The sequence below is a fragment of the Accipiter gentilis genome, chromosome Z (assembly GCF_929443795.1).
Source record: "Accipiter gentilis chromosome Z, bAccGen1.1, whole genome shotgun sequence".
In the NCBI taxonomy this organism is placed as follows: domain Eukaryota; kingdom Metazoa; phylum Chordata; class Aves; order Accipitriformes; family Accipitridae; genus Astur; species Astur gentilis.
The window spans coordinates 50393069-50411368 of NC_064919.1; the positions used below are offsets into that span (position 1 = coordinate 50393069).

General features: G+C 37.4%; 1 protein-coding gene across 1 annotated transcript in view; it reads left to right on the top strand.

Annotated features, from left to right (window-relative positions):
• Positions 1–17960, top strand: part of PIP5K1B (phosphatidylinositol-4-phosphate 5-kinase type 1 beta) — a 102477-nt gene extending 84517 nt beyond the window's left edge. The window contains exons 12-16 of the mRNA XM_049795746.1: positions 3987–4142; positions 4901–5045; positions 16539–16656; positions 17639–17691; positions 17951–17960. Coding sequence (XP_049651703.1) covers positions 3987–4142; positions 4901–5045; positions 16539–16656; positions 17639–17691; positions 17951–17960 — 482 coding nt within the window. The remainder of the gene's footprint in view (positions 1–3986; positions 4143–4900; positions 5046–16538; positions 16657–17638; positions 17692–17950) is intronic.
• Positions 17961–18300: the final 340 nt, after the last annotated feature.

Below are 18300 nucleotides of genomic sequence, written 5' to 3' on the forward strand. Positions count from 1 at the left end.
GCAGGCCTGTTTCTCTCACATGTTCTCACTCCTCTCTTCCAGCTGCTGTTGTGCAGCGTTTTTTTCCCCTTCTTAAATACGTTGTCACAGAGGCACTGCCACCATCAATGATTGGCACAGCTTTGGCCAGCAGCGGGTCTGTCTTGGAGCTGACTGGCATTGTCTTTATTGGACATGGGGGAAGCTTCTACCAGGTTCTCACAGAAGCCACCCCTGTATGCCCCCCCCTACCAAAACCTTGCCATGCAAACCCAATACACAGGGGAAAGAAAAAAAACCCAAGAGAACCCCACCATCACTACAGAAGGACATCACTACCAGGAGTTGTCCAAAGGCTCAAGTCTTGCAGCAATAATTTAACTATTGATTGTCACTTCTTTCAAATAAAATGAATTGATTTCTGTAACTTAAAGTAGACCCTGAAACTGTAGAACCTCTTAAGGCATTGGGGATATAGGGTAAATTCATCCTACATAGGTGAGTTCTTCCTGTATGTTGTGGTTTAACCCTGGTGGGCAGCTGAGCCCCACACAGACAATGACTCACTCCCTGCCTCAGTGGGATGGGGGAGACAATCGGAAGGGTAAAAGTGAGAAAACTCCTGGGTTGAGATAAAGACAGTTTAATAGGGAAAGTGAAAGTTGTGTGTGCAAGCAAAGCAAAGTAAGGAATTCATCCACTACCCATCCACTACCCATAAGCAGTATAGATATTTTATCATAATCTGGGTACAGCTATGAGGCAAAACAGCAGAATTTACAAGTATTAAGGAACAGGTTTATTTTCAGACTTGCTGCATTTAGCCTGACTTGAAAATTGACAGGGCAAAATTAGCTGTCATTCAAGAATACACATCTTGAACATAAGTCCATATATTCATATCTACCTTGAATTATAGTTCCTCCAGGACAATAAAAAAAAATATCAAATTTTAGAGACTAATCTTCTTAAAGGCTTCTTCCATCAAAAGTTCAGATCAGGTTTTATTTTCACTAAAATTTCTACCATTGGATGTCAATATTTTTCAGACCATACTGGCCTTTGTTACTCTGCATTTTGCCTAAAGATAATATCACTTATCTGAAGACCAGTATCCAACCGTTTTTGGAAAGAATCATATTATTGGAATGAGCTTGTGAAATTCCAACCCTGTCCATGAAAACCAATGTTAGAGACATGGCAGATTAGAACAATATATGTGATTAGGTCTGAAAGAGCAAGAAAGAAGAGGGAAAACTGGTAACTAAGAGCAACAAAAAATCAGACGTATAGGTGATAAGTCCTTTCTGAAATTACTAAAAAGGAGGAAAAAGAATAGGATAGACTGATGAAAGGAGAAAGCTGAGAGTAGCTGAACTAAAAAAAAAAAAAGAAAAGATATTTCAAGAAGAATGAAGGAGTCTTCAGAAGAAAAAGAGAAAAAGACAGAATTTTAATTAATCCTAATTAGTGATTCCCTATATGCATGATATGTTGTGACAGCTATTCAGGAAAATAAGACTGTTGGAGAGTCCTATAAATATTAATGAATTGATGGATAATTCCTGTATGAGTTGGTCACAGTACTGAAAGGAAATTCAGCCTGAAGTATCACACACGCAGACACGGACGGTGATGACCGCTGTGATGCGTTCAGTGTGGGTCCAGTGAGGAAGGCTGTAGGGGAAGACGTGGTAAATATACCAGCAAGGCAAAGATGAGTGCTTGGGGTTCACTGTGTCCCAGGCTGCTCTTTGGGGAAAAGCTGTTTTGGTTATCTGAGCAATGAGGGTTTTTTCAATGATTTTGGCATGTATAACACCTTATTATAAGACATACAGATCAGCTGGTTTAAATAGGATACATCCTTACTAACTTACAGTTTTACTGCCAGATTATTTTTTAAATCTGTGGAGGTGCTGAAATTGCACTTTTTTTTCCCCAGTAAGAGAATGGATGTATTGTTTGAGTTTCAAGGCTTTTTATAAAGCAGAGTTCTTGGCAAATAAATATAAATTGACTGGCTAGAACTACGGTTTATAGAGGAACTTTTACTCTGAAATGGATACTAGTTAGCAGTTTGATAATCCTACTCATGGAATTGTATTTCGCTTGGAGTTAAATGTCAAAACATGGAATGGACACTTGGCTCAAATACTACAAGAGTATTGAGCATATGGCATTGTACCTAACTGACAGAAGGTGTTTTGTAAATAGCTTTTTGAACAGTGCTATGCTGTTCTCTTAACATTATCATTAGTTATCTGGAGTGAGAAACAAGTCTATGTGGATAGAGGTAGAACAAAATACAAATGAAGGATAGAATTAAATGAGATTTAAGTGAAACAACAATGACTACAATTACTATCACAAATTAACAACTTAAGGTGTTAAAAGTTAAATCCTTCAGAAGAGAACATTAATATCAGAATAAAAGAATCTGATGTGATATGACAAAATATGAAGCAAAATTCAGCTGAAAGGAGGAAGGAGCCTCCTGAGCCTCAGATCTCTTACACCCTAGAATAATTTTGCCAGAGAACTGGTGGGAGCTCTGTTGTCTGAGACAATACTCAAAGGAACTACTCTGCACTGATAGAGAGTAAGGAGCAGACAATTTGATACTTCTGTCTGTTGGACAAAATAAATGTCTCATGCAGCCATACATGTTTCCTGAACCTTTGAGTCTTTCTTCAGTTCTTTCTAATTCTGACTGCTAGATTTATGTCATCACAATACACAGCCCATTCTGTATTTGAAAGCTACAATGTACAATTAAGGACATCATGACTATTTTTCTCAGTGATCTTAATTTGTCTGTCTCATTTTTCCAGGCTATTAACCTGTCTTAATATCCCACTCTTATTGGTCCGCTCTGCATACAAGGCTATTGGTCTACTTTTATACGGATTAATGGTTCAAATGCATTATCATTCTGTTGTAAAATAAAGAATTGGGAGTATTCCTGCCTTCAGGAACATCGTTTCTAAACTTCAAGTTACAACATTTAAGTTTAAATTCTTCAGCCCTGTTCTGAATCTCTGCTTTTTCCCCTAGTGCACAGAACAAGCCTCCATAAATAACAATAAAAACATAATAAGCACATTCAGCCTCAGGCAGAGGCTAGCTCAGCAGCTATCTACTGTGTTATTTTTTAACAATATCCTGGAGCTATGCATCTGATTTTCTTCTTCAGTCTTTAGCCAAGTGGCTTTGATGCTTTTAATTTGTATTTTGTAGTAGAGCACAATATGAACTATTGCAGTGCATCTGAAGTAACCTTGCAGCCAATGCATGGAGGTCAGCAGCTGGCAACTGAAAACACTAAATGAACTGGCTGGCATCCTTCTGGAGAAGAACTACAAATGGAGGTCATGGTTCAGTAGTAGTGGCAATGGTCAGATCCTAGAGTTTCACCCCAAATGCCATTGTAAGTAGGCAGGCCCTGGCAAGAATTATAAAGGGGGATGCTCATACCTGAGTGTACAAGCCATCAACATTTTGGAAGTGTTTATTTTACCCAAAGAAGATGTTTGACATATGTCACTGAAGTGGAAATTCTGCAGTAGCATGTCCATCATTACATAGCAGTAGTTCACAGCTCAAGAAAATGATCATAACCTGTCAGAATACTCCAAATGTCTTTTCAGTTTTCCTGTATTCTGTTTTATTCTGTATCATTCTGTCTTTGATTACATGTGTTGATACTCCATAGGAGATTTGTAACTTAGTGATGTCAAAGTTGGTTAACTGACTTGATTTTTTTTGTCCTATGAGCAGTAAGAAACCCAGAAAAAGACAAAAGTACTTCACTCATAGATGAAATAACAATGCCTTTGGCCCTAGTTTTGGTACAATATTTGGTAAGTGGGTTTGTATCTGGATGTGTTCTTCATCTGTATTCAGAAACTCTAGCTTTATGGATGGTTTGCTTTCTATATGCTGTTAAAGATGCGCAGGGAGGTAAGATGACATCAGTCAACACCTATGTTCATTTGGTAATGCAGCTTTAAAGTCTTCACCTTCAAAGAAACGGTGTAATTCCATCACAGCCCTAAAGGCAGCATCACAAGAAATAGTATGTGCAGTTAGCCAGGAGTGGAAGGATGAAAAGCATGGCATTCTTGCTGAAGGACAGAGCTACGCCAGCCTTGATGAAGAAGGTAATGTCTTTCAAATCAACAGCCCAAACAATGTTTTTAAAGGAATTTAGTATAAGCTTTAGAATCCCTATAACTAGGAAGCTTCCAGTCTGGCTGATCTTTCAAAACTCCAGAGTCAGGTTATTCTCATGGAGAGAGTTGTTAGTCATATTTGGAAGAGTGGACCTTCAGGAGCAAGAGAAAGACAGAATCAAGGTTATAGTATGGTGTTAATATTTCAGATTTCAGGGGATCCTAAAAAAATTTATCCAGCCCAGTAGCAGATTAATGCCAGAGCCAGTGCTATTCTTTTCACTGACTTTTAAACAAACATGTCGTGAAAAGTTTTGAAGCTCAGTTCATTGTTCCCAGAGTCTTTTTGAAGAGATACAGACTTTGCACCTTTCAGACCTCATCTGCAGCCAGGCTCAAAGGAGAACCAGCTGTGTAATCTCATCTGAAAACTGGGCCCTGGTAGTGTGAGACCAGTCCCAGAACTTAGAAGAATTCATCAACTCTTGACACCACTGTTTAATATTTAACCTTGGCGTTGCTCTGTATTCTGCTGAATGTACTGGCTAGCAGCTGAAATTCGGCCTGTAACACAAAACAGTCTGGGAATGGGCACATGAATATTACAATCTCATAAATTCAAACATAGGAAGAAGCTTCAGGAAGCTGTTGAGAGCACTATATGTCTCCATACACTTGCATAAAGATTCTTGGATTCTATTTGAAATTATATTTGTTAATGTTGTTCTTTATTTCTGTGTATGCAGTACTAGGTTCACGCCACCGGCCGGATCTAGTGCCAAGCACTCCATCTCTGTTTGAAGCAGCTTCCTTGGCAACCACAATTTCTTCTTCTTCCTTGAATGTAGATGAACAGTATCAACGTAATCAACCTATGCTCTATTCTAACAGGTAAAGGCTGTATATGTGATATATATATCCCACCATTTTGCTAAAAGCCTGACAATGTGTGCAATGGAAGGGGACTCTGCGAAAGAAAAAGCAGAAGGGGCACATGTCTCTGTAGCTCAGTCTTGAACCTCTCCAGTGAAGGAGGGATGCCATAAGCCCATAGGATTTGTTATGTATTTGCTTGTTATTATATGTAGCATGATTGGGCTCACAAAACAGAAAGCATAAACACAGCAAAAATGTTACAGTATACTTTGAATTTTTTTTCATGTTCCAAAACTAAACTGGGCATTAAAAACTCGCTTAAGCCTTAGTCTTTGCCATAAACCAAACTACATTAAGATCAGGGTAGGACATATTTCTTGTAACATGGCTGTAACCTAAAACAGCTGCAGAAAACTGTGATGTGCTAGGAAAAGGGAGCTAGTTTCAAGTTGATCTTTTTTCTGACTGTACAGTGCTGAATGGTCTGCTTTAAGTTCTTTTGAAATTACCATCTTCTGAAGTGAATTTCTAAGAAAGTTGACCCATGGGTGTGATTAGAGCCTGTCTAATTTTAACCCAGAAATTATAAAAACAGGAAGGTCTCAAGAAAAGTTGTGCAGATGCTTGTGAGCCAGCTCGAATGTGATTTGAGTTGTGTTTGAATATACCTTAGCCATGATTGTCCAATACCATACTTATGCCAAAAGTCTTGCTGGGACATCATTTCTCTGTATGCGCCTGTACTCTATCTTGTACACCTGAAGTGTGCTATGTTATGTCATCTTGCCTGCTTGCGGATCTCTTTACCACGTGTCATACTGCAGAATAGTCATTTCTTTGTCTGTTTCGTCAAGAAGGATAACCACTGTGAATGCAAGTATCTTGAGTTTTGTTTGGAATAATTTGGAATCCTGGACTATACAGTGTCTGTATAAATTTGGTAAGATTACTTATGTGCTGAGATATAGTTCTTTACTTTAAACTACATGTTGTCCAAAAAGATCTAGTTATTTTAAAAGCAATCCTGAGGCAGTAGGATTTTACCTCCTATTAAAATTCGATCAACTGCATTTTCATAAGAAGTAAAATGACTTGCAGAGTTACTTAGTCAAAGTGATATTTGCAGTTTCCATTTTCATTAAGTTGAAATAAATCTCACTTCCATAGGTCTGATGTTTTGCTATAAAAATTTGGAATAGGGTGTAACAAAGATGATGTTTTAATTACAGAACCATCTATAATTTGGAACATTGTCTCAAAATGCATCTACACAAGCTTTAGGAAATAAAATTACTCATGAGTACACATTAGGAGAAATAGAGCTCCTTCAATTCAACTTCTGCAGTCTTGTCCAGTTTGTGAAAAAGATAGCTGTAGTACTTCAGTATTCCATGATCTTTTACCAAGTTTTAGCTTTGCTAGAAATAATGATATAGAGTACTAGCTTTTTTTTTATTTGCTTTAAGCATCAAATAAAACTACAGAACTACTTTGCATTAACATCAGCCAGCAAAGGAGAACTGCAGAGTTGTCTGGATAAAGAGTTCAGATTTACTGCAATTAAAACATTTCAAATACTCTTTACTCTCCATAAATTAATTGTAGAGAAAGCTATGACTAAGTCTATGATATTTTCCTGTAAAGATATTCCAAAATTATTCTAAAATAAATAAGATTTTTAGCAGATCTAGACTTTGTATGCTTAGACTTGTCTACTCTCTGGTTGTACTTCAGTCAGTGAATAACATAAAATGTTGTCAGTTACATGATTACTCTGCACATTGTTAACTTACAAAATCAGATTGGAACTATAGGGTCTCCAGTCCCAGTTTGCATGCTTTCAATTCATCGGTACCACAGGACACGTTTTCTAACACAGCAAGCCTTGCACCAGCATTCATAGGTGTGTGGCTCTCCACAAGTCTTGTGTCAAAACAAAAGACCTTGCCTCATAATCAAGAGATCTGCCATGGAGGCTGACCAGCTAACGTCCTTGCTGGTCTAGATGTATCCTCTTCAGCTAGGGCTTGGTGGCAATTTTTTTCTCCTGACCAAGTACTGGTTCATGTCACAATCTCAGTACGTACGATTCCCAAGGATTAGCGTCCCTGTCATAGCTAGCAGCTTTCTTTTAGGATTTAAGAAAGCTGCTAAGCATGCTCAATATTAAACTAATTTCCCTAAAATGATTCTGGTCACTTGCACTTTTGTACCCACCTCTGCTTTCTGCAGCAGTGCAGGGAGGTCCTTCCTTCTTCATGGCACTAAATAATATATCCTGCTGAAGTTTTATTTATGGTTTTATGGTACATTGGAGGAACTTCAGTCCTCCCATGAAAAAAACTGGCAGGGAAATAAACCCACCAAAAAAACCATGCTGCAATGAGTTGTAGATATCTTAGATTTTTCTCACTGGAGTTCTGCTTTTGAGTATTACAAAATGTTGTGATGCAGGACTCATCACTTTGCCATTTGTCTGATAAACAGAAAGCCTGGAGCAGTCTTTGAAACAAAGCCTGAATGAATGATTTGTTGACAAATGTGAGCCTGCTTTCAGTCTTTAAATATGTAATTGACTATGACATTCTGCTCCGAGTTATTTAATAGAATACAGTTTGGCATCTTCGTCACACTTCCTCCTCCTCCTCCTTCAAAGTGTCTTGGCACAAAGTAGAGAGTACACAAATTTCCTTGTAACCAGTCAGAAATCCCTGGTCTAGGGTAATAAAGGGAGATAATCCTATGTGCATAGTAATAATATGGTATCTGTACAGCTCCTTGACTCCTTTTAACACTAATGAGCAGAATGTGCCCGTACCAGTGAAAAGGCAGATGCCATTATTTGCCTTATTGAAAAGAGAGTAGTAATACTTTCAGATACCTTGAAGCACATGACGTATCTTTAACTTTGTTTTTTTGGAATTACCCTCTGTTTCTATCAACCATGAATGTAATCATTCTTCAAGGAGAGGGAAATGGCATTTTATAGGAGAAAGGATCTTAGCACCATCTCTCCTTAAGGGTGCTCAGCACTCGTGGTAGGAAGTGAGGAACTGCTGCCAACGTGGTTAAGCAGATATAGACATGACCTGCTGAGCCAGAGCCACCTCCTGAGGCTGTATCAGGTGAGGAGGGTTTATGTAGACCTGCCTTGGTAGTGATTAGAACTAGCATAACTAATTGGTAGATAATGCAGAGCAGCATTTAGGGACTTGTAATTAAAGCAAAAGAGACTGAGCAGCAGTTATAAACATACAGATTATTAGGAGTGTTTTTCCAGAGTGCTGGCTGATTATTTGCCACCAAGTTTTTCCTCAGTCCTTGAAAAACTAGAGGAAACTCAAGGTGTTATGCAGGCAGTGTGAGGAGGAACTGGTAAAAGTAGTGAATGAAGGAGTAGTGGGGAGGGGCAAATGGCTGTATTTTTCAGCATAAAAGGAACTTTTTCTAGAAAAGGGAAGTAAAAAGGAAAAAATGGACAAACGTGACACATGTTATTCAGCCAATGTAGGCTCTCTTGATTTCGAGAAGACAGCTGGTTTCTGTTCTATGGAGCTGTTTCTCAGTCAGGTGGTTCTGTCATAAGCAATGTCAAGTACTCATTTAGTAAGAGAACAGAATTGACAATTTCTTGCTACTATTAAAATTTTCAAAGATTTTCCACTCCTCAAGTAGCTTTATATATAGTGCAGATATTTTAGTACCTAAAAAGTCTGTTTCCCACTAGAATATATGTTCAATTTTGAGTCCAAATACACTCCTTTGAAAGGGTTTATTTGCTTAGGAAATGTAATACTTAGATATTATATCGAGGATTATTTTTATAGCAGAAGTGATAACAGATTTTTTTGCCCTCCAGGTAAAGTTTTCCTAATAAGTACTAATTAATTCAATTAAAGGTGACAAATCTAAATGTCCTGAGCAGTATGACTGTTGTGTCAGTTGACATTGCTTTTACAATTGTAAAGAATTGAAGGAAGGTTAATGCCTTTACAGGTGCTTCTGGAAATGTTTTAAACTGGAGTTCCAAGATACAACAGAAAGTCTCTTTCCAGTGTATTTTTCAGCAGGTCTCATAGCTTCCAGTCACAAACCCAAACAAAATCGCATGATGTGTGAAAGGGTACTTCACCTCTGTCTTTAGAGCAATGCCAAGATACTGCAGATTATATAAGGAGGACAGCTGAATTCTTCTGACACACTTGAACCTAGGAAAATCTATATGAAATCTAATTCTTGTTTCTCTTTATGCATTCTGTACCTCCTTTCTGTAAGATTGGTATGTAGTATGCACTTCTGCCTTCTCTTTCCTCTTCTTTCTGCTTTTCTGTAGATTTTTCAATTGTTTGTTTGCCTTACCTTTGCATTGCTGGTTTTTGGTGCAGACCACTTGAAATTTTGAAGGGTCATGTGTGGGTTTTTTTCCTCTTATACAGTCAAAACTTCCTAAAACATCCAAACTTTGAAATGAAATGTCCTATGACTTTAAATTCTATCAAACAACCTTGTCAAAGGCAGCTTAGAAAATGAAAGTAAAATTTTCTGCTGTTCTTTCAGTGGAAGGGATTTGTAGTTATTAGTTTTCCTGTTGTAAGGATTACTTAATCACACCTTTTGCCAGCCTGGTTTACTATGTAAACAAACTTTTTTGTGTTAAGTTTAAATGTTCTGTCTGCCCATCCACTACCCTTAGCTTCTGAAGCTTAGACAAATTTGTCTGAATCTGATTTGAAGTGGATTAAATTCATGCAAGCTTCATGAAAATAAGCGGTTAGGTGGAAGAAGAAGACTTGAATGCTCCAATGCTAGGAACAGGTGCACTGAGACACTGGGGAAATCCCCATGGGAGAAAAAGAAAATTTGACTATAATTGAAGCAACATGTAGTTTCTGATAAAAGTTCTGGTGAATAACAAGAGATGTTACCCCCTGCTTTTGAGTCTTTCCTCAATTCTAGTGCTATCTAGGTAGGCAGCTTCAAGGCATAGTGAGAAGACTTTGCTCTATTCCAAGGTTTATTTCACTTTCATGACAGAGGGACCCTTTTGGTAAAATGTTTACAAGGTGCTCCACCCATTCAGAAAAATAAAAACCTCGTGAAAAATTGATGTTCTGTTTGCAGTTGGCCAATGTAGATCTGAGGTTCTGGTGGTACTTGTGACATTACCCAACCTTATCATCAGGTAATTGGGATTAACAGTTACTAGGAAACAGACATTTGTAACCCTGTGGAAGGAATATTAGCTCAAGAATGTGTCCTTCATTAGCAAATACATATATATGAATTTTTTATGGGTTTTTTTTTTTAATCTCACTCTTGTAAGTGTAAAAACAGCACTATATATCTGAAAGCAGTGAGCTTTTCCAGGATTTGCACCGAATTGCAGTATCAGGAAATATACAAAGTTGCTTCACACTTTGGTTCCCTGTAGTATCTTCCCTTGAGATGTACTACCATATCATAAGCCAGTCTGCAGAATTACCATAAGCTTCATCAATATAATTTTAAAGAGTGAGTTATCATCTTCATGTTTCCTAATTTAATGGGATCCTTTGTGTCCTTATGCTGGATGAACAGGGTGACATAATTTGTCATTGCAGTCTAAACAGTGTGTTGGGTTGGTGTAGGGTTCAGTTATATGGAAGTTAGTTATTGGACCTGAAAATAGCTCAGGGTCACAAGACTGTTCCAGGCGCCTTTAGAAGGCCTTCAACAGAATAAATAAGAAGTTAGAAGAAGAAAGATCCCAATTAGGAAAACACAGGTGCACATTCCACGATAAAGGGAACTTGGCACAAACAACCTCAATTCAGGGGCTTATCTTGACCAATTGGACTAAGACAAGTCTTGTATGCTCTAATTAACACAACCAATTATGTCTTATGTTTGTGCGCGTGGACGGTACCGATGTAACCAATCACCGCTTATGCTTGTGCATGTGGACACCAAGTGCTTGCATGTAGTAGCCAATCAAAGTCTCTCAACAACTTAGAGAATTGTATAAAAATGATTAGCTAAGCTCAGTAAACTGGCAACTTTAATCATCACATTGGTGTTCCGTCGTCCGGGCCCCGCACGGATTAATCCCTAAACCCTACAGGTTGGGTTTTTTAGCTTTTTGGTACATTTTAAAAGCAGCCCCTTATGTTGCTGTGAGCTTTCTTATGAAGATGTCTGCATATGTACTGAAGTAGGAATGCCTCTGTCTGTGCTTACTAAATTAATTGGACCTAATCCCATTCAGCTGTTGATGCCCTGTTTGTAGCACTTTTTGTTGTAATTTGTTTTAGTAGAGCCCTACAAAGTTTGTAAGTGTTTTCCTTCATAGAAAAAAGAAGTTTTATAAATTATTTAGCCAATGTTTCTGGAAACAACTTGGTTGTTGATAAGTAGAAAGAAAACCTATACTTTTTTTTAACTTGACATTTAAATTTATTGTTCAGTTAAATACACAGATGTGCATGTAAAACTCCAAGGGTAATAGTAGTTATTTCACAGACAAGCAAATGTTTCCTGGTCCGAATTTGTCCCTCTGCATGCTGCTTTTCAAATTCCCTACTCATCCTTGCAAGACTAATTTCATTACTTTAATTTTTTCTAGCAAGGAGGATCCGGAGCAGCTTCTCAGAACAGACTTCAAGTGTAGATGCCTCCAAGGGCTGATACACATTGATGTGTACCTCTCAGAGGATTTAGCTATTATTACTCAGTATTTTGTAATCTAGACTGATTACAATTCCTAAATTCTGATTGCTTACACCATCTCTTTTCAACTACATACATATGTCAGGTACAAAAATGAGAGGTCTCATGATTTTAATTGGCACCTGCAAAGGTTATAGGTTTGTTGTCTGTTGTGAAATTGATGTGCTTACTGTGGTGTTTACTGATTCATATGCCATGGTTTGTCATTAGTGTGAGTGTAGTAGCACACACTCACTGTCAGACTCCTTCACTTGAAGCAGCATTTAGAAGATCAGTCATATCTATTGTTTTCTCAGGTCTGTAGTTTTGATGTTTGTCAGCAGTGTTAGTGAAATATTACAAAGTAGTTTTACTATGTTTGACCTACTTTCCTTTTTTTTTCAGACACACATGTAATTTATAAAAATGAAATGCAAGGTTGGGTTTTAGAGGTGATATGTTTCTACACTGTAAACATTAGACTAATTAATGGATTTAGTTCAACAGGTTGACAAATACCTGTTGTGCCTGTTCACATTTATATGTATGCAGGACAGATTTTCTTCAACAGTTGGTATTGAATTGTACCTTAGAACAATAGTTTTACTGCTCATTTATCCTACAACGTGTTTTTCTGACTAATTATATGCATTGCACATATAATTATATGCAATGAGCTGATAATTTTTTCAAAAGCTTATATAAAAGTTTTCAAACACATTGGACATTGCAAATGTGCTGCTATTTAGAGGATCAATATTCTGTGGCATATGCTACAGGAAAGCATATTTGATATCCAAAGATAGATATAAAAGCCTATTTTCATTACAACTCTTCACAACGGGGTTGATTCAGTGGCTCATTTGAATTCCTGGCTGTTGTATTTTGGCACTGTCTGAGAGAAGCTGATAATTATAGTCCTACAAGAGGTGTTCTTCACACGGCAGGAGAAAAAAAACCCAAATAACTAAAAACAAAATAAAGCTCAAACTTCTGATTTGGTCAGTTGTTACTACCTAGCACTTTCTGCCATTCTTCAAAGGCTGTGCAATGACTTGGAAAGGAGACTAAAGAGTTCTACCTGTCCTGCAGGCTGCCTTGCAAGTAGAAAAATTATGGTGAGGCATATTTCTTTCTCCATGAAGAAAACAAAAGTCTTTTATTTCTAAAACTGTCACTTTAGTTTAGTATAAATAAAATAGAAGGACAGAAATGGTAATTAAAATTTGGGAGGGTTTGAAGGACACCAGTGGTGGTGGTGGTGGTGGTGTTATTATCATAATAGATAATCCTTCCAGGTTATGCTAGTTCCTTGACAAAGCGTAATATTTTTCCTTTATTCCTTGGAAACTTCATAGGACTTTACATGTATTAACCTTAGCTTAAAATGGTAAAAGTTATGCTGTTCTACAAATCTGCAGAAAAACAGTCTAATTTAATTGTGAAGATCTTGTGCCCAACACCCCTTTTTTCATATTTGCAAGTAAGTATCCCTAACTATCTTTAACTTTTTAAGCTAATTTCAGTGAGGGGTTTTTTGCATCTTCTGTCCAAAAGAGCATTTTAGAAATACTTAAGAAAATGAAGGTTTTATTTTATTTTCTTCTCAAGAGGAAAAGAACTTGAGCCTTGTTTTTTATTAAATGTATTGAAGTGTGCTGATTTAGAAGGTCAAAGTATGGCTTTTCTCCTCACTTCAGCACAAGGACAAAACACTTAGTGCTTCTTAAAATAGGATCCACATTAACACTAAGGATGAGGCCTTGAAAAAAAAAAAAGCTTCTTGCTTTTCCCTCTTTTCATACAAAAATTGGAAATCTTGTTCTTATGCATAGCTTCATGTAGTTCATAGTCACTTTGCCAGTTGAGATGCATTTTCTTCATGCTGTCATTGCAAGGCAAGTACAACAAACAAAATGATTGTTGTATTCTGCCATGAAAATGATTTCTAACTAAGCACCTGTAACTAAGAAGGTGTTATTACATTACTGCACAAAAACACTATACTGCAGTTGCAGTTCAGCTCCTGGCAAAAGCAGTTGCTTTCATACTAATACCAGCATGAGCTCCAGATGGAACTTAACATGGCAGTGACTTGGAATTTCCACTTTCTCCTTTATACACTTTACAGATTATCTTCCCAAAGTGGATAGTGCATGTTCTTTTAAATAGAGAAAAACCTCCAGTTATGAGCTTAGGGTATATGAAAGAAAGCTCTGTCTTGCAACAGTTTTTCTACACTTCTCCTTTTTTTAAACAATTCTTCATGCAGAAGATGAATCTTCCTTACTTGCAGAGTTTGTCTCTAGTTATTCAGTGGCAAAGTCACAGCAACAAGGAAATTGCTATCTGCAAATAAGTTGTGGATCTTTGATTGTAAGAAAAAAAGGTGGACTGACATCTGTGTTGTTTCATTCTCTTCTTTCATATCTGATTTTGTTCAAGGGACTTCAGTCACATCTGGTTTTCTGTGTGTAAGATTACTATATCTTTGTACTTCTGCCCCTTTTCTCCCTTTTCTTTCTGTATGTTGATATATATATGTAGTATATGAGTTGTTTCTGTATATTAAATCTCTTTTTTAGGTAGTTAACTACTAAACAACCAAACTGTGACATTTGTAGGAGCTTCTCTTTGACTTCTCTTAACATGCTGGTTTTGTTTCAACCCTCATTTTGTGCCTGACTGTATTGTGTATTTCTGTAACAGGTAGGGAAAAAAAGAAAAAAGAGGCACACTCCAAAGGGGAGATGGCACTCTTTATTCTACGTTATAGGTAAAACCAGTAGTTTAACAAACACAAGACAGAGTGCTGAACTCACATTGCTATTGTTTGCTGTCCACAGCAGGCTGTGAAGGAACATAAATTTTGATTTAACAAACTAAAAGCAAAAGAAATGCACTGCCTTCTAATGGAAAAGTAGAGAAGAGAAGAGGAGAAGTATCACAGTAAGCCAGTGAATTAAACTGAAATAACAGGAGCACTAGGTCTTAGACTCTGATACATGAAAGATATAAAATAAAATGCCACTGGTGTGAATTGCAGAATCCTCACCTTGTCCTGAGTACAGGTTCCAGAGGTTTTCTGGAAGGGAAAGAAGTTAAAAATAGCAGCAGTAAAGGTGGCAGTGATGTGGCCTGATATGTATATGAAAGAAATAACTATTTCAGGTTTTTTTGCTTTTAAAGCTAACCTTATGCAGGAATGAAAGCCAGGTATACACCACCACCTGACTTGCTTTACAGTTAGTAATGCAAAGCACTGTTTTCCAGAAGGAAGGGTTGACCAGTAGTTTTGCATATTTTTATAGCAGTAGTAGCTGCTCACTGCACATTCATCTGATGTCACTGGTTTTCATATTGTGGGCCTTTGCACATCCAGACGCCTGAACTGTGCAACAGCAAAGCTCAAAATTCTGCAAGCAAAAGTGACTCTTACCACCCTGCCTCCCCTTTTGCCAAGGGTCATTTCTTCCATGCCAGCACTTATTTGGTGGGAAATAATAAAATACAGTCCAGCATTTGGCAACAGACCATTTTTTCCTTTCCTATGTGCCCTCCCCCCTTCAGTAAAATGAAGGATTGGCAAAAAACTGATGTGACTGAAGTGTTGCTCAATAGACTACAAGGAACAGGTGTAAGAAAAATGCTACTAAGTCAGTGGGAGCTGGGTCACGCTTGGGACACAAGAAATAGTCTTGCTATTGAAAAGATGCCTGATATGCTATATAATAAAAGGAACATTGTAATGTGGCAAAGGTAATGCTGTGCACTTAATACCAGTATGACATGAGGGTGACTGATGAGTCATTATTTTGTCGAGCATTTGAATTTGTTTTCTACTTTGCATGCTAGCTTTGCCCTTTCTGAAATTATACCCCATCTGAAACATACTTAAACTACAAAGTACTGCAAAGGGAGGTGGAAATTAGTCATTTGTGGACTGATGGCTGTAACCAAGTTTTCATGCCAAGTTATAATTCAGAATTGTTTGCTTTTCACCCTGTGTGTAAGTAGATAAGAACTTTTAAAATACTTCTCTGCAAAACTGACAGTTGAGTTCTCAAGGCAGCCTGGAGTCTATCAGTTTCTGGCAGCTAGTGAGGACAGGGAATAATGGGCACCTAACTCTGTTAAAACACCTTTGAGAGTTTCAGCTTTGTGGTTCCAAGTGTGTTTACAAAACAAAATAAGATTCCTGTCAGATGCATTTGCAGCTTCACGTTCTTTCTGGATAGCAGAGAACAGAAAATCATATCTAAGAATGAAATAATAGAGTGCACCTGCTCTGTAAATACCACTTTGTTGCAGAGCTGTACTAATTACAGTATACTCTTGTTCTTCTCCCACTTTCCCTTCTGAACTGTTGGCTGCAAGTGATCCTGTATCTGCACAAGAAAGTCCAATGCTACTGTGCCTAATTACTGAATCTTTTTTTCCTATTTTGAATTAAGAAATGCTGCCAAAATTTACACCATGTGTAGTGTGGAAGTAATTTATTTTTAAATTAATGCAATTATCCCACATTTACTGTGACATAGTTTCATTCTTTAAGTAAATATTAGAGTTCAGGAACAGTATTACTTCCTGATAAAATTTTAGTTAATGCAAAAATAGAAATTGTGGTTTGTGTGCATTAGTCAAATATGAGCTGCCAATTATCTAGCCATTGTCAACATACCTGTATTTGTCCATTTACATTCCCTCTTTTCAAGTATTTGAAACTTTTATGTTTAAGAGAGAAACATTTTAAAATTTTCAGCTATGACTGAGCTCTCTGTAACTTGTATTTTTGGTTGACTGTCGTCTCCCTTCTCTTTGCAGTAAAGGGTTGCCTTCAAGTTCGACATTCACTTTAGAGGACAGTGCCATTTATTTGACTTCAGAACAGAGCACACTGGAAATGGAAAATGATAATGCTTCAGTTTTGGATGTCTACTTAGTAAGTTGTCAAACTCTTACAAATGGGTTTTTCCCCTGTAACTCCTTTGATTCACACTCAGTAAGTAACTAAAATACATGCTTAACTTCAAGATCCAGAGGTTCATTGAGGTATTTCTTGCATGAGACATATGCTTAAGTACCTTGCCAAAGCAAATCCTTAAAGAATCTATGTGCTTATGAACTATTGTGTTAATTGTGAAGTATGCCAAAATGCCTTTCAGTTTTTCTCTAATGGTAGGGGTTTTCTCCCTATTTATATAGAAGAAAAGAAAAAAAAAAAAACTTTCCTCTTCATGTTGAGTATTCCACAATGTAGAAATTAAATTTTCTCAGAAAGTTTTGTGTTTACATCAGTGATTTTGAAGCCAGTGAAGTAGAGCACAATATGAAGTACATTAACGGCTCCCCTTTTTGCTCTGAAGGGTTGTCCAGTTGCGGTGGCTGGAATATGATTAAAAATGTATCTTTTTCTTGCTGTTTTGGTTCCTAGTGAGCAGTTTATCTGACTGCTGAAGGATAAGCTCAAGTGTACATCTTTGGTTGTCTTCATATCACCTGTGTTTTAAAAATTGTTTTGGTATCTACGGCTCACATTCTACAGACATAAAGGCAGGAGGCACACAGCTCCAGTTCCAATTGAGTGAAGTTTTGTGCATCTAACCCTTTTAGGCTGTTTTGAAAATCTCAGTGTAAATATAGGAGGGAGGTATGTTAAGCTTGGCTTTTTTTCCAAAGGTTTGTTTTACTAAAGCACAAATTAAACAATTCTGGTATTATCCTAGTAATATTTTCCCTCTATTTTCATAAACAAATGTCTGGTTTTTGGCAAGAATTGTACTAGAGAGGAAGCGTCAAAGGAAAGTCTGTTCATTAGGTTTCTAATAAATGTTTCATGCAGGCATGCTTGGTTCCTTTTTAGGTAAAGTTCACTGCATTCTTTATTTTTCTTATCTTTAGAGTTTCCTGATTTTTTTCTTTAGAGATCCAGAATATTATATCACAGAACAGCCCAGGTTGGAAGGAACCTCGAGAGTTCATCTGGTCCAACCTTTTGTGGGAAAGGCAGTCTAGACGAGATTATCTAGCACCCTGTCCCATCACATCTTGAAAACCTCCAGCGATGGAGACTCTACCACATCCCTGCAGAGGTTGTTCCAGTGCTGATTGTTTGTCCTGAAGAAATTTTTCTCGTGTGGAGATGAAATGTGTTTGTCACATGTTTGTGTCTGATCCCCACGCTGTTTCTCGGTAGGCTGTACTACTGATTTTTTTTTTCTCTTCTGTTTAACCAGCAGTACTTGAGTATATACAATACCCACTTAATAGCTACCAATTTAATAGTCCAGCACACTTAGGGGAGTTGTTGTCTATCCTGACTCCACTGAAACAAGACAGTAGCGTGTACCAGTGTCCAATTAGATGTAGAATTCACTTAGTTAATTGTGACCTCAAGTAGCCCACTAAATCAGCCTATTCCTGTAGGACTTGTGTTAATTGGGCTTGTTGCTGATATGATGTTGACATGAATCATCTGTTAAGAGGGACTCACAAATCCTGAAGTGTCATGGGAAATGGACAAATGAGTAATCACATGCAGCCTAACCTTGCTAGCAGATTGGCTGACTTAGTGAATTATGCTTTA